The sequence below is a fragment of the Schistocerca americana genome, chromosome 2, assembly GCF_021461395.2.
Source record: "Schistocerca americana isolate TAMUIC-IGC-003095 chromosome 2, iqSchAmer2.1, whole genome shotgun sequence".
Taxonomy (NCBI): Eukaryota; Metazoa; Arthropoda; class Insecta; order Orthoptera; family Acrididae; genus Schistocerca; species Schistocerca americana.
The window spans coordinates 1,014,432,182-1,014,454,568 of NC_060120.1; the positions used below are offsets into that span (position 1 = coordinate 1,014,432,182).

The 22,387-nt window shown below is 42.5% G+C and overlaps 1 protein-coding gene across 1 annotated transcript in view; it reads right to left on the reverse strand.

The window, feature by feature from the left end:
* The window catches only part of LOC124596364 (allergen Cr-PI-like), a 127,058-nt gene that overhangs the window by 99,842 nt on the left and 4,829 nt on the right, over positions 1 to 22,387 (reverse strand). Inside the window, exons 2-4 of the mRNA XM_047135471.1 lie at positions 13,201 to 13,334; positions 12,960 to 13,118; positions 840 to 1,017 (exon numbers count right to left, since the gene is read on the reverse strand). Of these exons, the coding sequence (XP_046991427.1) occupies positions 840 to 1,017; positions 12,960 to 13,118; positions 13,201 to 13,334 (471 nt within the window). The remainder of the gene's footprint in view (positions 1 to 839; positions 1,018 to 12,959; positions 13,119 to 13,200; positions 13,335 to 22,387) is intronic.

The window sequence follows — 22,387 nt, forward strand, 5'->3', positions numbered from 1 at the left end:
GAGAAACAATGGAGGTAGTGACCACATTCAGTTATCTCGGTTTCCAGATCTCTGCTGATGGCGACTGCAGCCATGAAATCCGGAGACGCCTGTTGCTCGATAGACAGGCGATGTCAAACCTTGACAAGGTTATAAGGTCCAGAGATATAACACTAGCAACAAAGATCCGTACTGTGAGGGCTATGGTCTTTCCAGTTGTGATGTATAGATGTGAGACCTGGACCATTATAAAGGCTGAACGGCGAAGAATTTACTCCTTCGAATTGTGGTGTCGGAGGAAACTTCTTAGAGTTGCATGGACTGCAAAGAGAACCAACAGATCAATATTGGAGCAAATAAAACCAGACTTCTCCCTGGAAGGTCTAATGTTAAAACAAAAGCTGACCTACTTTGGACACACAATGCGAAGGCATGCCTCGCTGGAAAAAACATTAATGCTGGGGAAGATTGAAGGAACTAGAAGAAGAGGACGTCAGAGGATGAGATGGATCGATGGCATCACAGAAGCAATGTGTTCCAACCTGGAAGGTCTACGGGAGAAAGTGCAAGACAGGGTAAAGTGGCGTGATTTTGTTCATGGGGTCACGAAGAGTCGGAACCGACTAAAAGAATAGAGAGAGAGAGAGAGAGAAGAAAGGAATGACTGCTGTTTTCTTACTTCATGGCGTTAGCAGAGCGTAGGAGGCAGCCAATGCAGAGTCAGTGGACATACGGGATAGCAGTCCTCACTGAACAGAGTTCATCCACATTATATTAGCTCCTGATTGCAAACTGGCTGCCGTTTCGCGGGAAGGCTATTTGGAATCAAATGCGGAACAGCGCGCGAGGGCGCACTGTACCTCTGAGGCAGGCGTCGTAGGCCTCCTGCAGGACGTCTGCGGAGACGAAGAACTGCGGCAGCACCTCGTACGGCGGCGGCAGCAGCAGGTCCTTGGTGTCGTCGCGGTGCAGCAGCACCACGCGCAGCACGTACTCGTACAGGCCCTCGTTCACGTTGTACCGCAGCCACACGGCCACCTGCGCAACGGGACAAGTGCTGCCATCACAGCCGTACGCAGGAAACGTAGTCATGCCATACAGGCTATCCCCACTGACCGACAATGCTCTCCATCAACATAGTTAACTCTACGTCACAGTCCGTTTCGCACACAAAAACACGAGAGAGTACAGAACTGTGGGTACGTTATCTGCATTGACCCCGCATGAGCCGTGTGTGGCTCGTGTTCCCGACATCATGTATTTTACACCCTGTTTTTAACGTACTTCCCCCTCACTACGTCAACTTAAATTACTGCTCTCACTGAGTAGCTGCTTTGTCTGACTATGGCCGGCGATAGCAGCGCGGATTGATATATCCCCTCTCGTAGTATCTTTGCTCGACTGCTATTACTTCCCGGTCGTTGTCTGTCGTAAGCGATTTCCGGTCGCGAGCTCGGGCTGCCAGTCAGTTGGAACGGGTCTGGAGCGCAGTCCTGACCTGCCAGTCGGGGAGTTGCAATGCGGCACTAGTGTAGTCGCGGTCTGCATTGACATGGCTCTCCCGACCATTGCTGCCACGCACCACTTCACCCGGGCTACGGTCTTGGTGGATCGTCGGTCGGTCTACCTACCGGAGCACGCGTCTTGGCTCGCCGATCGTTCATTAGTCAGTTGTGTGTGTGCGTGTGTGTGTGTGTGTGTGTGTGTGTGTGTGTGTGTGTGTGTGTGTGTGTGTGTGTGTGTATGTGTGTTCATCGACTCCCGATTTGTCTTCGTGTGTGCTTGGTTACTGTTGGGTATCGTTCATGTCTTCGTGCAAGTGTTTATCAGGTTGTACGTGTAGTTGCCGTTATTTCCGGCTAGGGGGTCTGCGTGAATCGGTCGGTTGCTGTAGGCCAGGGAAGATATCTCTGCGCGGTGCAGTCGGCTTGGTCTGCTGGGGGTCCTAGTGCAGTGTCGGAGCGTGTGTGGAGCTGTCTGATAGCTACGAGCTTCGTGGTTTACGACCCAGGACGTCAAAGTTGAGTGGTTTGAAGTACCCAAGCCACGTCCATTCATGTTGTGTGATTCTTTTCGGTGGTTCGCTGTTGAGGAGGTTTTCCTTTGACCAACACCGAGTGTTTGTATTGCTGAAATTTAGCAGCCATACGGTGGAATTAACTACAGGGCTATTATAAATGATTGAAGCGATTTCATAAATTCACTGTAGCTCCATTCATTGACATATGGTCACGACACACTACAGATACGTAGAAAAACTCATAAAGTTTTGTTCGGCTGAAGCCGCACTTCAGGTTTCCGCCGTCAGAGCGCTCGAGAGCACAGTGAGACAAAATAGCGACTGGAGCCGAGAAAGCGTATGTCGTGCTTGAAATGCACTCACATCAGTCAGTCATAACAGTGCAACGACACTTCACACTGCTAACTCCATTCGGCGATGGTATGCGCAGTTTAAAGCTTCTGGATGCCTCTGTAAGGGGAAATCAACGGGTCGGCCTGCAGTGAGCGAAGAAACGGTTGAACGCGTGCGGGCAAAGTTTCACGCGTAGCCCGCGGAAAATTGGCTCATGCCACAACTGGAGACCGACAGCGCCGACTTCATCTTTCAACAGGATGGTGCTCCACCGCACTTCCATCATGATGTTCGGCATTTCTTAAACAGGAGAGTGGAAAACCGATGGATCGGTCGTGGTGGAGATCATGATCAGCAATTCATGTCATGGCCTCCACGCTGTCCCGACTTAACCCCATGCGATTTCTTTCTGTGGGGTTGAAAGATTCAGTGTTCAAAACCTCCTCTACCAAGAAACGTGCCAGAACTGCGAGCTCGCATCAACGATGCTTTCGAACTCATTGATGGGGACATGCTGCGCCAAGTGTGGGAGGAACTTGATTATCGGCTTGATGTCTGCCGAATCACTAAACGAGCACATATCGAACATTTGTGAATGCCTAAAAAAACTTTTTGAGTTTTTGTATGTGTGTGCAAAGCATTGTGAAAATATCTCAAATGATAAAGTTATTGTAGAGCTGTGAAATCGCTTCAATCATTTGTAATAACCCTGTATATTGGTTGACTACAATTCAAATGCACCAGCAAAATTTTCTGTCTTGTGGCCGTTACTGTTCCGACACCTGCCCCGGCCACTAACGTAATTTCAGGCAGTGTCTTTTCCTCACCTGTTGTCGCTGTCCAACACGGTGTGTAGTTTTGACAACTTAATAAATACACATAGTTGATTGTGGATAATGACGCCCGTAACATTTTGGTGTTTTTTGAATTCTCATGTACCATTGGTGGCAAGCAAGTCGTTTGTCGGTCGTTCCGTGGCTGTCCCTTGGTTAGGTTCCGACGGATCACGTGTAGTTGGGCTCACCACCTATCTCACCTAAGTGAACGAGGGCAGACCGACCCCCTGGAGGCTTCTGAGTGCTGTTGTCTTCACTGTCTTTCTCACCGGTGTTTAACTGTCTCTTTGTAATCTATCACAGCCGATGTTTTGTGTAAGTAAGTTTGAATTCTGGCAAGTGGATATTTGCTGAAACGTTATTGCCGTTGTGTGGTCTTTTCTTTTAGTCAGGTTTGAGTTACTTAAAACTTAAGGTTTACGGTTATATTATTTTAAAATTTTGGAAAATTAATTGTGGGCCTTCAGCTTTGGAAACTTATTCTTAAAATTACCTTTCAAGCTTAAACATTGCGGCCTTCTGCCCTTGAAAGGTTATGGTAATTTATTTTAAAATCTTGAAAATTTTATTGTGGGCCTTCAGCCGTTTGCATTGCATCTTGTTTATGTTTGTCTATCCACCCTTGCCTTGAGGCTTTCAGCCTAGCGGTCATGTATACTATTTGTAATTGTAACTGCCTGTTTTCCGTCACTTTGAATCTACATTGTTGATTTTTTAAGATTTCTTGTTTGGGGGCTTTCAGCCTTTGTAAAAGTTCGGTTATGTGCGGCTTTGGTTGTAAATGTGTTATTAAATTACAACGTAAGGTGAAACTTACCCCAGCCTTATTTTGCCCTTTCCAAAATCCTAATCACCTGCTCTGCCCAGCATGTTTAGCGGGCGTTTCATCACACATAATGCAGTGTTCGGAATTTCCCATTACAGACTTTTAGAACTTGTAGAGGGGAGGGGAGTACATAATACTTTTAATACGAACCCACGTCCGTAAACGTACCGTTTCCGTGCTGAAAACATGTTTGCTTGGTAGGTTTACAACAGGGTGGTCATTGTGGGAGGCGCTTACTTCGGATCTGCTGGTGTCATTTGACGTCTGTCCTACCTCTCAGACCTGGTTGAAGGCTCATTCAAGTGTCTGTCAGTGTTAGAGCAACACGGTTGAGTACTCCTTTGCAGAGTACACCGTTGTGACTCTTCGGAATGGTGTAGCTCACTGTAATGGAAGAGCTGCTTGTAGCCTTTATCAAGATCGTCATGCACAACGTATGACTCCATCGCATAACCGTTTCACCGCAATTACGCAACGGCTTCAAGAAAGGGTCACGCGTGACAATGGTTCTCCAAGGAGATCCCGCACATCCGATCTGGAGTAAGCCATACTGAATCATGTCGAGGAGAACGTGCCGTCTAGTATGTTGTGGACTACATCCATACCACCTCCAACACTCCATACCACGCCCACGCCTCACGCATCTGCTCGAGTACTAGCTGACGGGTTCTCTTCAACATAACCCAGTACGGCCTCTTCCATTTCTTGTACGAGTCGTCTCCTTGGAGCACTACGGCCACACCTGCTGTCGGTGAAGTACCCCTTTCTCGAAGCCGTTCGCGTAATTGTGGCGAAAAGGCACGTTGCTCTAACACTCACAGATACGTGAATGACGCACAAACCAGGTTAGAGAGGTGGGACAGATAGCACACGACATCAGCCAATCCGACGTAAGCATCCCCTACCATGACTACCTTATTGCATACCTACCTAGCAAGCATGTTTTCAAACGGCTATAGCATGGAATCGATAGTTTCCCGACAAAGGTACCTGTTTAATGTATCATGTACTTACTCTACAAGTGCCTGAAGTTTGTAATGGATATTTCCGAGTATTCTGTGTTCACATTGATTACAGATTCTGTAGTTGCTGTAGGTGAACAAAAGAGACGCCCACAACAGCTTATCACCGATTTCAATTTACACGGTGTGGGTATAATTAAACTGAAGCCGTTCCGAGTGCTCTAGTGCCGGCTATGTACATCGTAGCACACTGTAACACTATAGATGTGTTAATTATTACGTACCCCCGCTGAGAATGCTATAACACAGCAGTTCCACTTTCTGTCAGCAGGTGAAAACATGGCGCTTTATGCAGCTAGAATTTTGTGTGATTGCAGTAAAAATGAGGTACGATCAAACAAATGGTAACGCTGATTCTAGTTTATTAGTGTATGGTCACAAGTCATAGCAAGTGTTGAGTATGCTCTCCCGACTCAGTAATATGCTACACCCTGTAACAAGGTGTGGTCGACACTTGGTTGCGGTATATTCGCGGTAATTAGAGCGATACTCTTCGTGTGGTATCCTTCGGCTGAGAAAGAGGCCTGTTACATCCGTGGTAGATTCGATCCTCCAGTCTCACCCACACACCGAGTGAGATGGCGCAGTGAGCACACTGGACTGGCATTCGGGAGGACGGCGTTTCAATCCCGCGTCCGGCCATCCTGATTTAGGTTTTCCGTGATTTCCCTAAATCGCTCCAGGCAAATGCCGCGATGGTTCCTTTGAATGGTCACGGCCGACTTCCTTCCCCGTTCTTCCCTAATCCCATGAGATCGATGACCTCGCTGTCTGGTCTCCTCCCCCCCCCCCCCCCACCCCAAAAAACAAACAAACAAAGAAACTCACTCACAACCAGTAGTTGCGTGGATTCAGGACGGGGGACCTGGAAGGCCACACACATCCTGAAGTCACCTAGAGATCATGAGCTCGATACTAAAGCAAAACTTTCACCTGGCATGCGACATCTGTCGCCCTCTCTTGCATGAAAGTAATAGTGTGGACACAGTTGCGTTCTTGCAAGTTTGGAATCACTTGTAGTAGAAAGGGATACAGATAACGTACAAATGTAACTGACACCCAACAGGCCCGCGAGGTGTCATCTCCCCGAAGAAAAACGGACCGAGAACGAATTAGCTGGTGAAACCACACCACACAGTCCAGTCACATTTCCAGTGTGCAGTGGATGTTCCAGCACAACACGTGGGCGTAGAAGAACCCCTTATGCAACAGTTCTGTGCATTTACGGCACCGTACAGAATAAAATGTGCCTCGTCCGTCCATGAGTGCCAAAAAAGAAGGGAAAAGTGACGGCGGAGTAGTCTACCATAGGGCTTCACTTGGAGCACATCTTGTAGGGATACCAATGTTCTGCAAAATCTTTTGAAACGTTGAACAGGAGAGAGACAACTGCCAAGACCCACCTCAATCACTGGCTGGAGAATCTGAGACACGTGTTGTACGGTCGGCTATAGCTACAGCAACTTTATCAACAACTGCCATAGGAATGGACCGCCTGCCTCTCCCTTCTGCATTGCAGCACTGCAGCTTCTGCCGTCCTCATAAAACAGCTTCACCAGCAGCGCACGGTATTTCTTTTTGATAATCATTGATTTTATTACGAATAAGTTCGACCTTCTTAACCATTTAACCCAAGAGTCACTTCACAAAAGAAGTCAACATATGCCGCCTAGAGACAAACAACAATTGACGTCAAAACAGGAAATATTTCACATTCCGACTACTTACAGCGCCATATTTTCACCTGGTGGCAGACGGTGGAAATACTATTTTCAGCTCGCTCCTTAATGAAAATCAAATGTTCCAGTACCCTGCGATGTATACAGCCGGCACTGCAGCAGTCGGAACTGTCAAGTTTAAGTTTAACCACAGGGCATATACAGCTGAAGTTAGAATGTATTGTAAATAATAGCTCGCTAATATAAGTCGTCGTCCCCCCCTCTCTCTCTCTCTTTCTCTTTCTTTTTTAGTATTTACCCGTCTGACTTTTTATGCTCTTTTCGTGATTTGACAAACGTATATTATTTTAATTTTGTGACCGGATGCCCTTTGTATCTGTGAACAGTGTAAAATTGCCCTGTATCATGGTATTTTAACAGCTTCTGTATCGTATTTTATGACGCGCACATTGGAATCATCCCAGTTTTTCTAAATAAGCGCGAAAAGCCGTCTAAAAATCTCAGGCTGGCCGGTATATCAGTGCAACGGTCGTTAATCCGCCGAGATGGTTCCTTTGAAAAGGGCACGGCCGATTTCCCTCAACATCCTTGACACAGTTCGAACTTGTGCTCCATTTCTAAGGATCCTCCTTACAAGAAGGGGGATAAAGACATACTATCGAACTATCGACTTTTGCCGGCTTTTTCAAAAAAAATGAAAAGGCTGTGTTCAAACGCCTCCTTAAGCATCTGACTGCAAACAATATACTGTCCGAGTTACAGTGAGAATATACGCAATTCATTAGCTAATAAATTAGAGGCTACTACCATTTTCTGTGACCTGTCAAAAGCCTTTGACTGTGTGAATCACAGCCTTATGTTAAGTAAATTAGCGTGACTGGTAATGCTGCAAAATGGTTTGAGTCTTATCTAACTAACAGGAAACAAAGGGCGTCGTTGCGAAATATCTCTGCAGTAATGTCAGTCGTCATCTAATTGGGAATTAAGTAATGTGGTGTTCCTCAAAGTTCCATCTTGGGTCAGTTGCTTTTTCTCTTGTATTTAATGACCTGTCGACTGTTACATTGCCAGATGCTAAGTTTGTTTCGTTTGTAGATGATATAAACATCGCAATAAGGAGCAAGTCAAGTATAGATTTAGAAATAGCTGCTAATCAAATTTTCACTAACCTTAGTAAATGATTTAAAGCTAATTAGCTATTATTAAACTGTGAAATGACCCACAATCTGTAACAGATTTCCATCCAGCATGTATAACATATGAAGACATGCGGATCGAAGACTGGCTGGCTGGCTGCTCTGAGCACTATGGGACTTAACTTCTGAGGTCATCAGTCCCCTAGAACTTTGAACTACTTAAACCTAACTAACCTAAGGACATCACACACATCCATGCCCGAGGCAGGATTCGAACCTGCGACCGTAGCGGTCGCTCGGTTCCAGGCTTAAGCGCCTAGAACCGCTCGGCCACAACGGCCGGCGCGGATCGAAGAGATTGAAAGAGTTAAATTTCTGGGATTACAGCTCTATAAAAAATTCAGTTGGGAAGGCATGATGTCAGATGTAGGAGATATAAATATAAAAAAACGTGTATACCTTGCCTCCGTTCATTCTATGTTATACGGGATCATATTCTGGGGTAATTCATCAAACTGAGCAAAAGTTTTTAGCGTGAAAAGCGTGTAACAAGAATCATTTGCGCTGTAAATTCGAGAACATCATGTAGAAACCTGTTCAAGGAACTTTGTATTCCAACCACTGTTTCTCAGTATAGTTAATCCCTACTGTAATTTGTTGCAAGTAATATATACCTATTTCCAATCAATAGCTCAATACATAGTATCAATCCTAGGGATAAGAACAATCCACATAAAGACCTAAAATCACTTATCTTGGTCCAAAAAGGGATCCAGCATCGAGAGAACCCAAATTTCCAGGAATCATTAAAAACTTGGTTTCATATAAGGCACGGTTTGAACAGAGTTTGAAAGACTCTTTGATTGACAACTCCTCCTACTCTATAGATGAATATCTTAAAATAGGCTATTACACAATTTTCAGTAAAAATGTCTATTAGATTTCAGTTTTGACAGCACTTGATCACAACAGTAAAGATTAGTTATTTTGTATATGATAAATTTATTAAAAGTGCATAAAAATGTTTCATTCTGACAATACATTAATTGGGTACACATTAGAATTTCCAGTTATTGTAATGTATTCACCTATTTCGACAATCTCTTAACAAATAATCAGGGTAGTAAGTATTATATTCAAATGTTTTATGTTTTCTATGTTATACTTTCTGACATGTTCCACATCTGCGAGAATCATCTAATTTCTGGGTCTATGGAACGAAAATTGAATCTAATCTAATCTCATGTTGATGTCCTTGCCACGAAATTCGCCACGTGTGAGCCTCATGGAACATAACTGGAAAGCTGCCGTTTGTCAACTCCGCGCCCAAAACCACCACTTAATAATTTACGAGAACTGTCAGATGTAGATAAACATGCGTCTTCACACACCTCCGAAAACATGCCAAAGACTTTTTGAGACTATGTCACCCACAATGGCTGCTGTATAGTGTTCCAAAGACATACCAACACACTATTATAACACTAGTCAACAGCCATTTTGCATCTGCGATGTAACACATCAACTGGTGTGTATTTTGGTGTGTAGAATCCGAATATACATTTTATAATGTTCTAGCAAGTACCATTTTTGAGTTTTTAAAGGTTTTTACTGTTCGTATTCAGTATTTCGCGTTTCACTGTTCTTCTGTTTTGATGTTTAATTGTTTGTTTTTGATTTGCAGAGGAGAGCTATAAGATCTACAAATCGTTAGTAAATGTTTGGTGTGGTAATCCAGTGGTGTGAAAGTGATCCTCAGTGAGTGTTTCCTTTGAAAGATAGTGCAAACTTTTTGTTTTTAAAACTTACACTACGAAAAATGGCAACTAGTAATTCTCGTTGCTGTCTGAGACACCCCAACAACTTTTGTTATATGTGCGAAATTCACCCCAAAAGCCATAAGAAATCCAGTCACTGATTTGGTTAAGAAGGCATATATATTTGTATTGTGATTGCCCTGTTTTTCATCAAGGTAAAAATGTTGCACGTCATATTGCCTGCATAACCTGTACTACAACCTTAACAAAGTGGTTGAAAGGAAAAAGCCGAGCCTTGCCATTCGCTGTTCCGATGGTCCGATTCTGTGGTGTGAGCCTAAAGACTATTGTTCAGACTGTTACTTCTTTCTTACAAATATTTCGGGACGTTCAAGAAAAACTAGACAGAACATAATCCAAATGTGCATTTCCCTGTGCCCCATGATGAGGAGTTGCCTGTTCCTGTCTGTATTTTGAAAGCCAAGGAACCAGACACCATGTCAAGTGAATCAGAAAGTGTTGAACATATAGAAGAGTGCTGCCCTCAGTAACATGACACTTTGCGTCAGCTCTTTAATTAAAAGGAACTGAACGATTTGGTTCGCGATCTAAAACTTTCGAAACAATGAGCTGAACTCTTGGGGTCGAGACTGCGACAACGGAACCTTCTAGCTCCAGGGACAAAAATTTCCTGTTTCTGATCAAGAGGTGCTTCCTTCGCTCAATATTTCGACATAAGGAATTCAATGGTCTGATGATGCAGCTAGGTGTAAAACATAATCTACGGGAGTGGAGACTATTTATTGATTCCAGTAAAACCAGCTTGAAAGCCGTACTACTGCGTAATGGCAAAGCATTTCCATCGGTACCTTTGGCTTACGCAGTAGACATGAAAGAAACTTATGAAACCATACATTTGCTGCTGGTGGCAATGAAATGAAGGATCATGAATGGCAGCTTTGCTGTGATTTAAAAGTTGTTGCACTCCTTACAGGGTTACAGGCTGGATTCACGAAATACTGCTGCTTTTTGTGCCTTTGGGACAGCCGTGACACGAAGAACCACTATACAGTCAAGGAACGGCCTACAAGGAAGTCATTTCGTCCTGGAAACGTAAATGCGAACAATCCCTCATTGGTTCAGCCCAATAAAATCATGTTGCCTCCCCTTCATACCAACTTCGACCTTATCAAGAATTTCGTAAAACCTCTGGATAAAGAAGGTGAGACCTTCAGTCATTTAAAAGAAAAGTTTCCCGAATTAAATGAGGCAAAGCTGAAAGAAGGTATATTTGTTGGACCACAAATAAGAAAATTGCTGAAAGATCTAACCTTTGATACCAAACTCACAGCTATCCAATTAGTTGGTTGGTCTTCTTGTAAAGCAGTTGTGAAGGACTTTTTGGGTAACAGAAAAGACAAAAACCTGTTAGCATTGTGAATGATCTGTTGGACAACTATAGGAACATGGGGTGTAGAATGTTGCTTAAAATTCACTTTTTACATTCTCACCTTGATTTCTTCCCTGAAAATTTGGAAGCCGTAAGCGATGAGCAGATGAACGCTTTCACCAAGACATTTTTACCATGGAACACCATTACCAAGACCATTGGGACCATTCAATGATGAGTGACTGCTACAGGAGTCTTGTTAGGGAGATTGATGAAACGGCAAACAAAAAAAGAGCTCTGTCGTCGTATTTTTCAAAAACCAAAGACGATTAAAGGTGAAAATATCTTATGAACTAATTTGGACCTTTTATTGGCATCATGCCCATATATGCAAACAAAACATTATTGATTTCAAACATTCTGAATGTGTATTTTTGTTTGACCTAATTGTGTCAATTTTCGCTATTACAGTGCTTTATATCTAGGACATGTGACGTCATAGAGAAAAACTGATTTTAGCAGTGTATTCAGCACCCCAAAATTAGCTAAATCCGCCCATTTACAAACCAGATGCAGAAAAAAGCTCATCAGTGTATTCCGGCTGTTTCAGGAGGAATAGTACATATTTGATGTGAGAACGAATTCTTTAGCGACAGCACTGTTTGAAAAACACTCTCGGACTTCTTGCTACGTCAGTTAAGGGTAAAACCTCGAGCTTTCGACGATTGCACCCATCGCCTTAGTCAGGTGCAACTCTCTGTCTAAACTGCTGCTATGGCGGTCTTATATAGGACGGAATGGTAAAAATGTTGAACTTTGACGTGATGAGCCATCGATCTTATTCCTTCTGCGGTGCTAAAGCCAGAAAAATATGCAGATTCCCGGGAAGACGAGATATAAGACATATTTTCCGTCCTAAGAGATAAAACTGCTAGACGCTGTTAAGTACGTCTCGGCCTCAGGATCCCTGAGATTAACAACATCCCTCGCGAGTGTGGAAGCAGTTTCATCCGTCAGTCCATCCATACCGTTTCCGACCGCGGTATATTAAAAATCGAGAACTGGAGAAATCTGCAGTTGCTGAATACAGCCTCACAAACAAACACAAAATATTTTTTGACGAAACAAAACTTTTGTCCCAGGCTCCTACATACTGGGATTCTGTAATTAAAGAGGATGACACGGAAGCCAGTCGGTACCGTTGGACTTCCATGGCCTGTTCGAGCGGAGTTTAGTTTTAGACTAGTCAGAAGCCGTCTGCAGGATATATAATTTGTAGATCCATCAGCCAACTGACAATAGGGGCACTTTAATACTGGAAGAACACACCCATGAAGTTGTCTCCTACATTACTGCTGGGAGCTCGTTTAGGAGAAAATGTAATGCTTAAACTAAACTGTAGAGCTCATGAATAATTCACTTTTGTAATCACAATGACATTTGAAAAATTAATGTGTGTAAATCCAAACACAGCTTGAATAATTGTAGGTTGTAAGGTCCGCCACACATCCTACAGTTTTAACTGCAAACACGGTCGCACAAGGAGCTGCAAATCCAAATGATGAACAAATTGAATACTTCAATTTCAAAACAAGAATGATAGTCGACAAATAAACCCATAGCAATGGTGGGCCAACATGCGAAATGATACCATAACCAGCGGCGACTCTGTAATAATAGAGAATCTAGGGACACACGTTGCATGGAATGTTTCATTCGGATTAGTCTGTACTACCATGTCCTAAAACATTAACTGTTGCTCCTTCTCACCCTGTATAGAGAAACGTTCCAATTATCTTGGCGAAAACGGAATCTTGAAGTTGACGTCAAATTGTTAAAAGAGCCGAACATTTTAACACCTTAGAGCACAAATCTATTTCAGAGGCAGGTGCAGGCGCCCAACTTTCAACCGATTTTCATAGCATAGCATAGCGTTGACGTTATATGCAATATGTTAGAAGAAGCTCAACGTTTCCCTTACCTTATGGAAAGTGTCGTAGTCTGGGATGTGGTAGAGGACCTTGAACAGCTGTACGGCCTGCCACAGGTGCTTGCTGTACAGGATGGAGAAGTCCTCTTTACGTGGCAGCAGGACCTTTTCTTTGCGCAGCTGCAGGAAGCGCTCCACTGGTGCTTTATCCTTTGGAATAAGGACATCATCTCTCAGCGATCTTCTGTCAAACTTAAGATATTCGCCCAATAGTTGTATAAATATTTCATACCTGAAGTTTTGGTATGATTTCTTCCCATTTGAATGACTTGATTATATCGATGTGTTCTGGGATAATAGCAGGCTGCTGTATCTTAACAAATAATCTCAAGATGTCCCTCTGGCGCGTCAAAAATGCTTTTTCACCTGCAAAATAACACATGTATGCATACTAATAGGCTTACATTAAGAATGTGTATAAATATTACGGTACCATACAACTGAAATTGCCGTTATTAAAATGTAATTTTTGTTCCTTCTGACAAATATGACCCTCTGAAAACTACATTTGAAAATATTGTTCAGAATAACTCCATATTTGCGTATTATCTTCTGCTGTAAGAAGTCGTTTCCAGTAGCCGCAATGTATCTATAGATTTCTACACAACAAGCTTGCCTGTTTCGGCTTACAATGCCATTTGAAAGTGCACCTGAGGGTATGCGAATAGTGCATCTTATTTACTTCTTATTTATGATCAATAACATCATTTTTATAATTTACATTCTACTTATGTCTAGGCTGAGTTGACGACGACATGGCATCCAGCAGCAACTGTGAGCTGTCTGTTATAAAATAATCTTACAAAAATCACGTGGGCTTTATAGCATGAAATTATCTTGGTAGTTGTTTGACAGCTAGTTGAGAGATGGCATCCTTGGATGTTGTACGTTTACAGATTTTGCATCTTTGAAAGTCAGAAATGGTGTTTGTTACACAGATATTATTTGGTTAAAAATTTTTATGTTTGTGTTATCAGTTATTTCATATGTTCGTCCTTTCTTGTGGAAGAAAATTTCGATAAAATTGTCTAATTATGGGCTATGTTTGTGCGTTGAGTAAGTTGTTCGCGAAATTTCCTGTATGTGTGTGTATCTCTAACTCTTCCAAAGATGTACCTATATCTTAAAAATGAAAGCTGCCCTGTACCAATTTCGCACTAGATATCTAAAGGACGTACTCCAAATATTTTGGAAGAATTAGAGATATACATACATATGAAAAATTTCCCGGACGACTTACTCGATGAAGAAACTGACCTTAAACACACGCCCTATTTAGAATACCTTATTGAAATCATTGAAAGGATGAACATTTGAAACCACAGATAACACATACACAAACAATTTTAACCAAATAATATCTATGTAACAAATACACCATCCCTGACTCTCAAAGATGGAAAATCTGTAAACATCCATCTAAGGATCCCAGATCTCAAATAGCTGTCAATTACCAAAAAAATTTGATGTTATAAAAACTACTTGTTCATAGTAATATTATTTCATAACAGACAGCTCACAGTTGGCCCAGGATGCCATATGTTCGTCAACGCAATCTAGACGCAAATAAAAATGTAGTTTATAAAGATGACATTATTTATTATAATTAAGACGTAAATAAGATTTACTATTCACTACACCCACAGGTGAACTTTCAAATGGCATTGTAAGGTGAAACAGGTAAGACTGTTGTGCAGAAATCTCTAAATACAAGCAAATAAAGATTATATTGCAGCTGCTGGACTTTTGACTTAATTCACACGCTGCAAGCCCAACTGAAAAAAAAAGTAGGCTGTTGTATTTCAAACATAGATGTGCAGTATACACAGAGCCATTCAAATAATGCTCTATCACGGCAACTTATAGATAGACTGAAAATGCTTTTTCTGAAGAGGCAATTTTGAGATCGTTCCGCATTGACTTTGTGTAGGTATGCTGTCTGTTTGACTTTTTCTGGGCAAATTCTATTACACAGACTAAAAAGGACAATCATTCACCAAGTTTGCAAGAACACATTAATTTATGCCCCTTAATTGCCATACAAAGTTTGTGGATTGCCAGAAAAAGACTATCTGCCCACCGTCATTCAAAATTGTCTCAAAATAATCCACAAAATTAGAAATGGAGGTGAGACAGATCTGATCAAATTCAAACTTAAAGCAATGTGTATAAAACATCGGTGAAGCGACGAATGGACCAAAACGAATGACTGAGTTTTTGCAAAAATTTCTACTCATTTATGATTTTATTCCAGCGTAAAACGTTGCAAGTGCACATAAAATGTTTTCTCAGGGCAGGTTCTACTAATCCGAACTACTTCGTGTTTAAGGAGAAATAAAAATGTTGGTAAACTAACGTTGTGATAATATACGTATTATACTTCGTGATGATTTCTAGTGCCCACGCTAAGCTTCCGCGGCCGAAGGAAGTGTGAAGGGGTAAAAATCGTAGAGGGAGACCGAGTGAATACAGTTAGCACATTCAGAATTATCTACGTTATAGTAGTTATTGGGAGATGAAGAGGGTTGCACGGGATAGAGTAGCATGGAGAGTTGAATCAAACCAGTCATAGGACTGGAGACCACAACAGTAACATTTACGTGACCTTGTTCTTCACTAGAAGGCAAGTCAAATAACTTATCTTTATCGTCAGAGTTCACCTCTTTGTTTTCTAATAATAAATGGTATGCAGAGGTGTAAAATGACACCCACTCACGGATACCAGTAGTTCGAACTTCTCTGGCGCCAACTTCCCTAGAAGTAGTCGTCATCGTTGTGTTCTATGATCAGTTGATGTCAGCCGATCAGCTTCATCATACTATTTACTGTGGGAAGGGGTATTCAGTAGTTGGAACAGTAGTTAACGGTTCACCGACGTCATCGTTGGTAGAAGCTCACAAACAGAGATATTGTGCGCAGTTCGAGAGTCCCAACGTGAGTGGAAACGAATAAAAAAGTTTACTCCAAATCTCTGTCAAAGCGTCCGAGAAAAGTTAGCACAGTCAAACGCGTACAAAAATAGTACGTTGTTCGCCATTCATGTGTCGCAAATACGAGCAGAAACTTCCTCCACCTTGTCGTCAAAGGTTCCCACAAAAGGTCTAATGAAACTGTGTACAGATCGCGGCCCAAGGCATCAACAACGTCAGTGCCTGTCCCGTGATTTCACCTGTTTTGTACGCCGCAAAGCGGGGCCTGGAACAGGCGTGCGGCCCGGCTGACGAGTGACAGCGACACCCGCCATCTCCCAGTACGCTGCCTTGGCGGTGTGAACAGCGGCACCAGACGGGATTCAGGAGCTCACGTTTCTGCTGCAAATTAATGGAACAACGGCGGAGTTCCAGTTGGACACAGGCGCGGCCGTGTCTCTGATTAATGCGAACACGTACCAGCGTATTGGCTCCCCACTACTGCGGTCGCCTCTGCACAGACTGTTGACGTACAGTGGACAGTCCATCTCGTAGCAGTTTGAAATTCAGCACGCGCAGGCTTCGCCTTGTTTGCTTGCGTGGAGTTGGAAGTGAGTTACTTAGTGTTTGACTTTGAGTGTTTACCGTGTTAAAATCCGCCTTCATAGTTTTTCCCCATTTTGTGGGAAACCGATTTATTTGAAGCGCATAATATTTAAAATGTTTTCACAATTCTCGTATAAAAAAATTCTGTATTTGCAAGTCCAGTCACGCCTATAGCTCTATGTTTCTGCCTGACAAGCCATGTCAAAAAAGCTGAAAGGTAAGGAGATAGTCGAGTCACTTCAGAAGGATTTTCCATGTGGTATTGATAAACTAAATGCCGAAATGGCGATTCCGGAACGAAACACATCGCTAAAGAATTCCAACTCAACAACTTATAGGCCAAACCAATGGAAAGTGACACCAGGCCATATACCCGACTGGCCATTAAAATTGCTACACCAAGAAGAAATGTAGATGATAAACGGGTATTCATTGGACAAATATATTATACTAGAACTGCCATGTGATTACATTTTCATGCAATTTGGATGTTTAGTTCCTCAGAAATCAGTACCCAGAACAACCACCTCTGGCCGTAATAACGGCCTTGATACGCCTGGGCATTGAGTCAACGCTTGGATGGCATGTAAAGGTACAGCTGCCCATGCAGCTTTAACACGATACCACAGTTCATCAAGAGTAGTGACTGGCGTATTGTGTCGACCCAGTGGCTCGGCCACCATTGAGCAGACGTTTTCAATTGGTGAGAGATCTGGAGAAAGTGCTGGCCAGGGCAGCAGTCGAACATTTTCTGTATCGAGAAAGGCCCGTAGAGGACCTGCAACATGCGGTCGTGCATTATCCTGCAAGCAGAGTTTGAATCAGGGGTAGAGCCACGGGTCGTAACACAACTGAAATGTAGCGTCCACTGTTCAAAATGCCGTCTATGCAAACAAGGGGTGACCGAGACGAGTAACCAACGGCACCCCATACCTTCACGCCGGGTGATACGCCAGTATGGCGATGACGAATACACGCTTCAAATGTGCGTTCACCGTGATGTCACCAAACACGGATGCGACCATCATGATGCTGTAAACAGAACGTGAATTCATCCGAAAAAATGACGTTTTGCCATTCGTGCATCCAGGTTCGTTGTTGAGTACACCATCGCAGGTGCTCCTGTCTTTGATGCAGCGTCAAGGATAACCGCAGCCGTGGTCTCCGAGCTGATAGTCCATGCTGCTGCAAACGTTGTTGAACTGTTCGTGCAGATGCTTGTTGTCTTGGAAACGTCCCCATCTGTTGAGTCAGGGATCGAGACGTGACTGCACGAACCGTTACAGCCATGCGGATAAGTAGCCTGTCATCTCGACTGCTAGTTATACGAGGCCCTTGGGATCCAGCACGGCGTTCCGTATTACCCTCTTGAACCCACCGATTCCATATTCTGCTAACAGTCATTGGATCTCGACCAACGCGAGCAGCAATGTCGCGATACGATAAACCGCAATCGTGATAGGCTACATTCCGACCTTTATCAAAGTCGGAAACGTGATGGTACGCATTTCTCCTTCTTACACGAGTCATCACAACAACGTTTCACCAGGCAACGCCGGTCAACTGCTGTTTGTGTATGAGAAATCGGTTGGAAACTTTCCTCATATCAGCACGTTGTAGGCGTCGCCACCGGCGCCAACCTTGTGTGAATGCTCTGAAAAGCTAATCATTTGCATGTCATAGCATCTTCTTCCTGTCGGTTAAATTTCGCGTCTGTAGCACGTCATCTTCATGGTTTACCAATTTTAATGGCCAGTAGTGTATGTGATGAGCAGATACGTACACTAATCTTCGACAAGCTGTAGAAATTCAGTTTGGAAGATAGCAGTGATAACAAGAAACAAAATTTTTGTTAACATTTTTGGAAAACAGCGATCTTGTAAGCTATGTAATATCAGCGAAAAAACAGTCTAAATCTCGATGGTCGTTTACGTTAAAATGACCGGTTTTGGCCTAGTCTTAGGCCATCTTCAGAATAGTATCATCACCTGTGGTTGGTGTTGTCTAGAACAGTCAGTTCACCTGAGCCGCTGAAACTACAGACCGATTTTCCATAACAAACGTCTGCCAAATCCTTTCAGAACCAAAGAAAAAAGAAAGGTTATTCATTTTCAAATTAAATTAGAACCGAATATATTGTTACTTGACGGTAGTAGAAGATACTGTTAATAATTTACAATCAGAACTCATTTAAAGTTTACCCCGCGTAAGGTGTTTTGTCTGTCAATGAGAGAAAAAATCATTTTTATCAGTATAACTTCTCATGAAGGAAGTACCACTGTGGAGTGAAGGAACTCTGAAGTTTCTTCTGGAAAGAAATGCAAGAAACGTCAAAAAAATTTCTCTGGTTTTCTCTTTTCAGAAGGAATTTCCAACCTACGATAACGACAAACAAATCTAGAACTGTCAAAGTGAAAGAACAAAAATGCGGGCTGTAATTAATGACTCACGCTCATGTAAGGATGTCTGTTATCTGTTGGCACTGATGGCTTGTAAGTTTTGATACCACAACAAAGACGTCCTTTTCCGAGGAAAGGAGCTGCGCGTGTCGTGCCACGTTTCCTTCAGAGCGAGACAGTAAACGACCTGATGATAATGAAGTCATCACGAACTCCGTGCGTGACCTTCAAGTGGGCTGACACGTAACCTCTGGCGTCGGGTCGATAATTCTCCGGTCATAACCAGCAGATCTGTTTTCGGGTTATGCGCTGCCAAAATTAGGCTGGCTGAAGATAGCCGTTATCGTCCATTTTCCTTTGCAATCCCTTATCGCCTTCGTAGGGATGTACATCTTTCTAGGTACACTTAAGAATTCCAGCTCGAAAGACATCTGTCGCTTGCGACACAAAACGAGGATAGCAGAATTCAAGGAGACATTAAACCCGATTTTTAGACGTAGGGAACGTGTTATTCTATTATTGTGTTATGGGGAAGCAGCGATTAATGATTGCCCTTTCGTAATGACATTGCCATTTGTAGGTAATAAAGGAAGCACGTTGAGACGATAAGCTATCGCAGATAATTATGCAGCGTATCCTATGATAGCAAAGGGACTGTGATACACAAATAGAAAGAAAATAAATTGTCTTTGTGATAAATTACAACATTAACATTGCCCGAGCTGTTTTTTTTAACCATAGGAACTCTCCAGCAAAACACTGAGAACCTGATCGATTAGCACCACCCTCCCCCCACCCTCACAAATTGCTTTCTCCTGGTCCCCTTTTTAATTGAGCAGATCAACCCCTTTGGAAACTCTCATGCAGATAGGCTACCACGCAAAGACCACTTCCCTTCCGAGAAAAACAAAATTTCTGATATCGCACACAAAGAGACAGAAGTAGATTTGAAAAAATGTCAGCGACTAGTTTTCCTGAAAACAAAATGGAGCTGAAGAATCAAATTAGATCCGTTTTATACCTACAGAACTACAGTTACAACAAGTGAAGTATGCTTCTCAATGGATAGTAGTGCATTTCATAACCACTGTATATCAAGCACACATAGGGCTTATGGGACCTAACTCCAAAACACAAGACATTTGTTCTTCGTTCTTTTTTTTTTTTTTAGTCTGCTGATGCGGCACGCCACGAATTCCTCTCCTGTGCCAACCTCTTCATCTCAGAGTAGCAATTGCAACCTACGTCATCAATTATTTGCTGGGTGTAATCCAATCTCTGTCTTCTTCTACAGTTTTTGCCCTCTACATCTCTCTCTAGTACCATGGAAGTCATTCCACAATGCCTTAACAGATGTCCTATAATCTTGTCCCCTCTGTCAGTGTTTTCCACGTATTCCTTTCCTCTCCCATTCTGCGCAGTACATCCCCATTCCTTACCTAATCAGTCCACCTAATTTTCCACATTTGTCTGTAGCACCACATCTCAAATGCTTCCATTTTCTTCTGTTCCGGTTTTCCACAGATGTTTCACTACCATACAATGCTGTGCTCCAGACGTACATTCTCATAAATTTCTTTCTCAAATTAAAGCGTATGTTCGTTACTAGTAAACTTCTCTTGGCCAGGAATGCTCTTTTTGCCAGTGGTCTACTTTTGATATCCTCCATGCTCTGTCCGTCATTAGCTATTTTGCTGCGTAGCTAGAAGAATTCCTTAACTTCATCTACTTCGTGACCATCAACTTCCCGTTGTTTTATATCTGATGCTTCTCATTACTTTTGTCTTTCTTTGATTTACTCTCAATGCTTAATCTGTACTCGTTAGACTGTTCATTCCATTCAGCAGATCATGTAACTCTTCTTCACTTTCACCCAGATTAGCAAGGTCATTAGCGAATCGTATCATTGATATTCCTCCATCCTGAATTTTAATTCCACTCGTGAACCTTTCTTTTATTTCCATCATTGCTTCTCCGATGTGCAGATTAAACAATAGGGGCAAAAGACTACATCCCTGTCTTACATCCCTTTTAGTCCAATGCTCTTCGTTCGTGGTCGTCCACTCTTATTATTCCCTCTTGGCGCTTGTATGCATACATATTGTATATTAACCGTATCTCCCTAGAGCTTGCCCCTATTTTTCTCAGAATTTCTAACATCTTGCACCATTTTAGACTGTCAAAGGTTTTTTCAGGTCAAATCCTATGAACGCGTCTTGATTTTTTTTTGGCTTGCTTCCATTCTCAACCGCATCGTCAGAATTGCCTCTCTCGTGCTTTTACTTTTCCTATAGGCAAACTGATCGTCACCTAACAGATCCTCAATTTTCTTTTCCATTCGTCTGTATATTGATCTTGTAAGCAACTTGGATGGTATGTCACCAGGCTCATACATTCTATATACCAACGTGAATAGTCGTTTTGTTGCCACTTCCCAAAAGATTTTAGAAATTCTGATGGAATGCTATCGATCCCTTCTGCCTTATTTGATCTTAAATCCTCCAAAGCTCTCTTAAATTCTAATACTGGATCCCCTATCTCTTCTAAATCGACTCTTATTTCTTCTTCTATCACGTCAGACAAAACTTCCCCCTTATAGAGGTCATCAATGTGATCTTTCCAGCTATCTGCTCTCTTCTCTGCATTTAATGTGGATTTCCAGTTGGACCCTTAATGTTACCACCCGAGCTTTTAATTTCATCGAAGATATTTTTGGATTTAGTATATGCCGAGTCAGTCCTTCGGTCCAACAATTCTTTTTTGATTTCATCACATTTTTCATGCAGCCATTTCGTCTTAGCTTACCTGCACTTCCTATTTATTTCATTCTCAGCGACTTCTATTTCTCTATTCCTGAATTTCCCTGAACATTTTTGTAGTTCCTTCTTTCATCGGTCAGCTGAAGTATGTCATCTGTTACCCATGGTTTCTTCGCAGTTACCTTTTTGTACCTATGTTTTACTTTCCAAGATCCGTGATTGCCAACTTCTGTAAGTGCAATTTTTAGAAATTTCCATTACTCTTCAACTGCTCTACATACTGAGCTATTCCTTAGTGATGTATCTGTAGGCTTAGAGAACTTCTTGCGTATTTCGTCATTCCTTAGTACCTCAGTATCCAACCTCTTAGAGTATTGACTCTTCCTGAGTAATGTCTTAAACTTCAGCCTACTCTTCATCACCACTACATTGTGATCTGAGTCTACGTCCACTCCTGGATACACCTTACAATCCAGTATCTGATTTCGGAATCTCTGCCTGACTACGATGTAATCTAAATGAAATCTTCCGGTATCACCTGGCCTTTCCCAAGTATACCTCCTCCTCTTGTGATTCTTGGACGGAGTATTCGCTATTACTAGCTGAAATTTATTACAGAACTCAATTATTCTTTCTCCTCTCTCATTCCTTGTTCCAATCCCGTATTGTCCTGTTATCTTTCCCTCTACTCCTTCCCGTACCATTCTAGTCCTCCGTGGCTATTAGATTTCTATCTTCCTTTACGT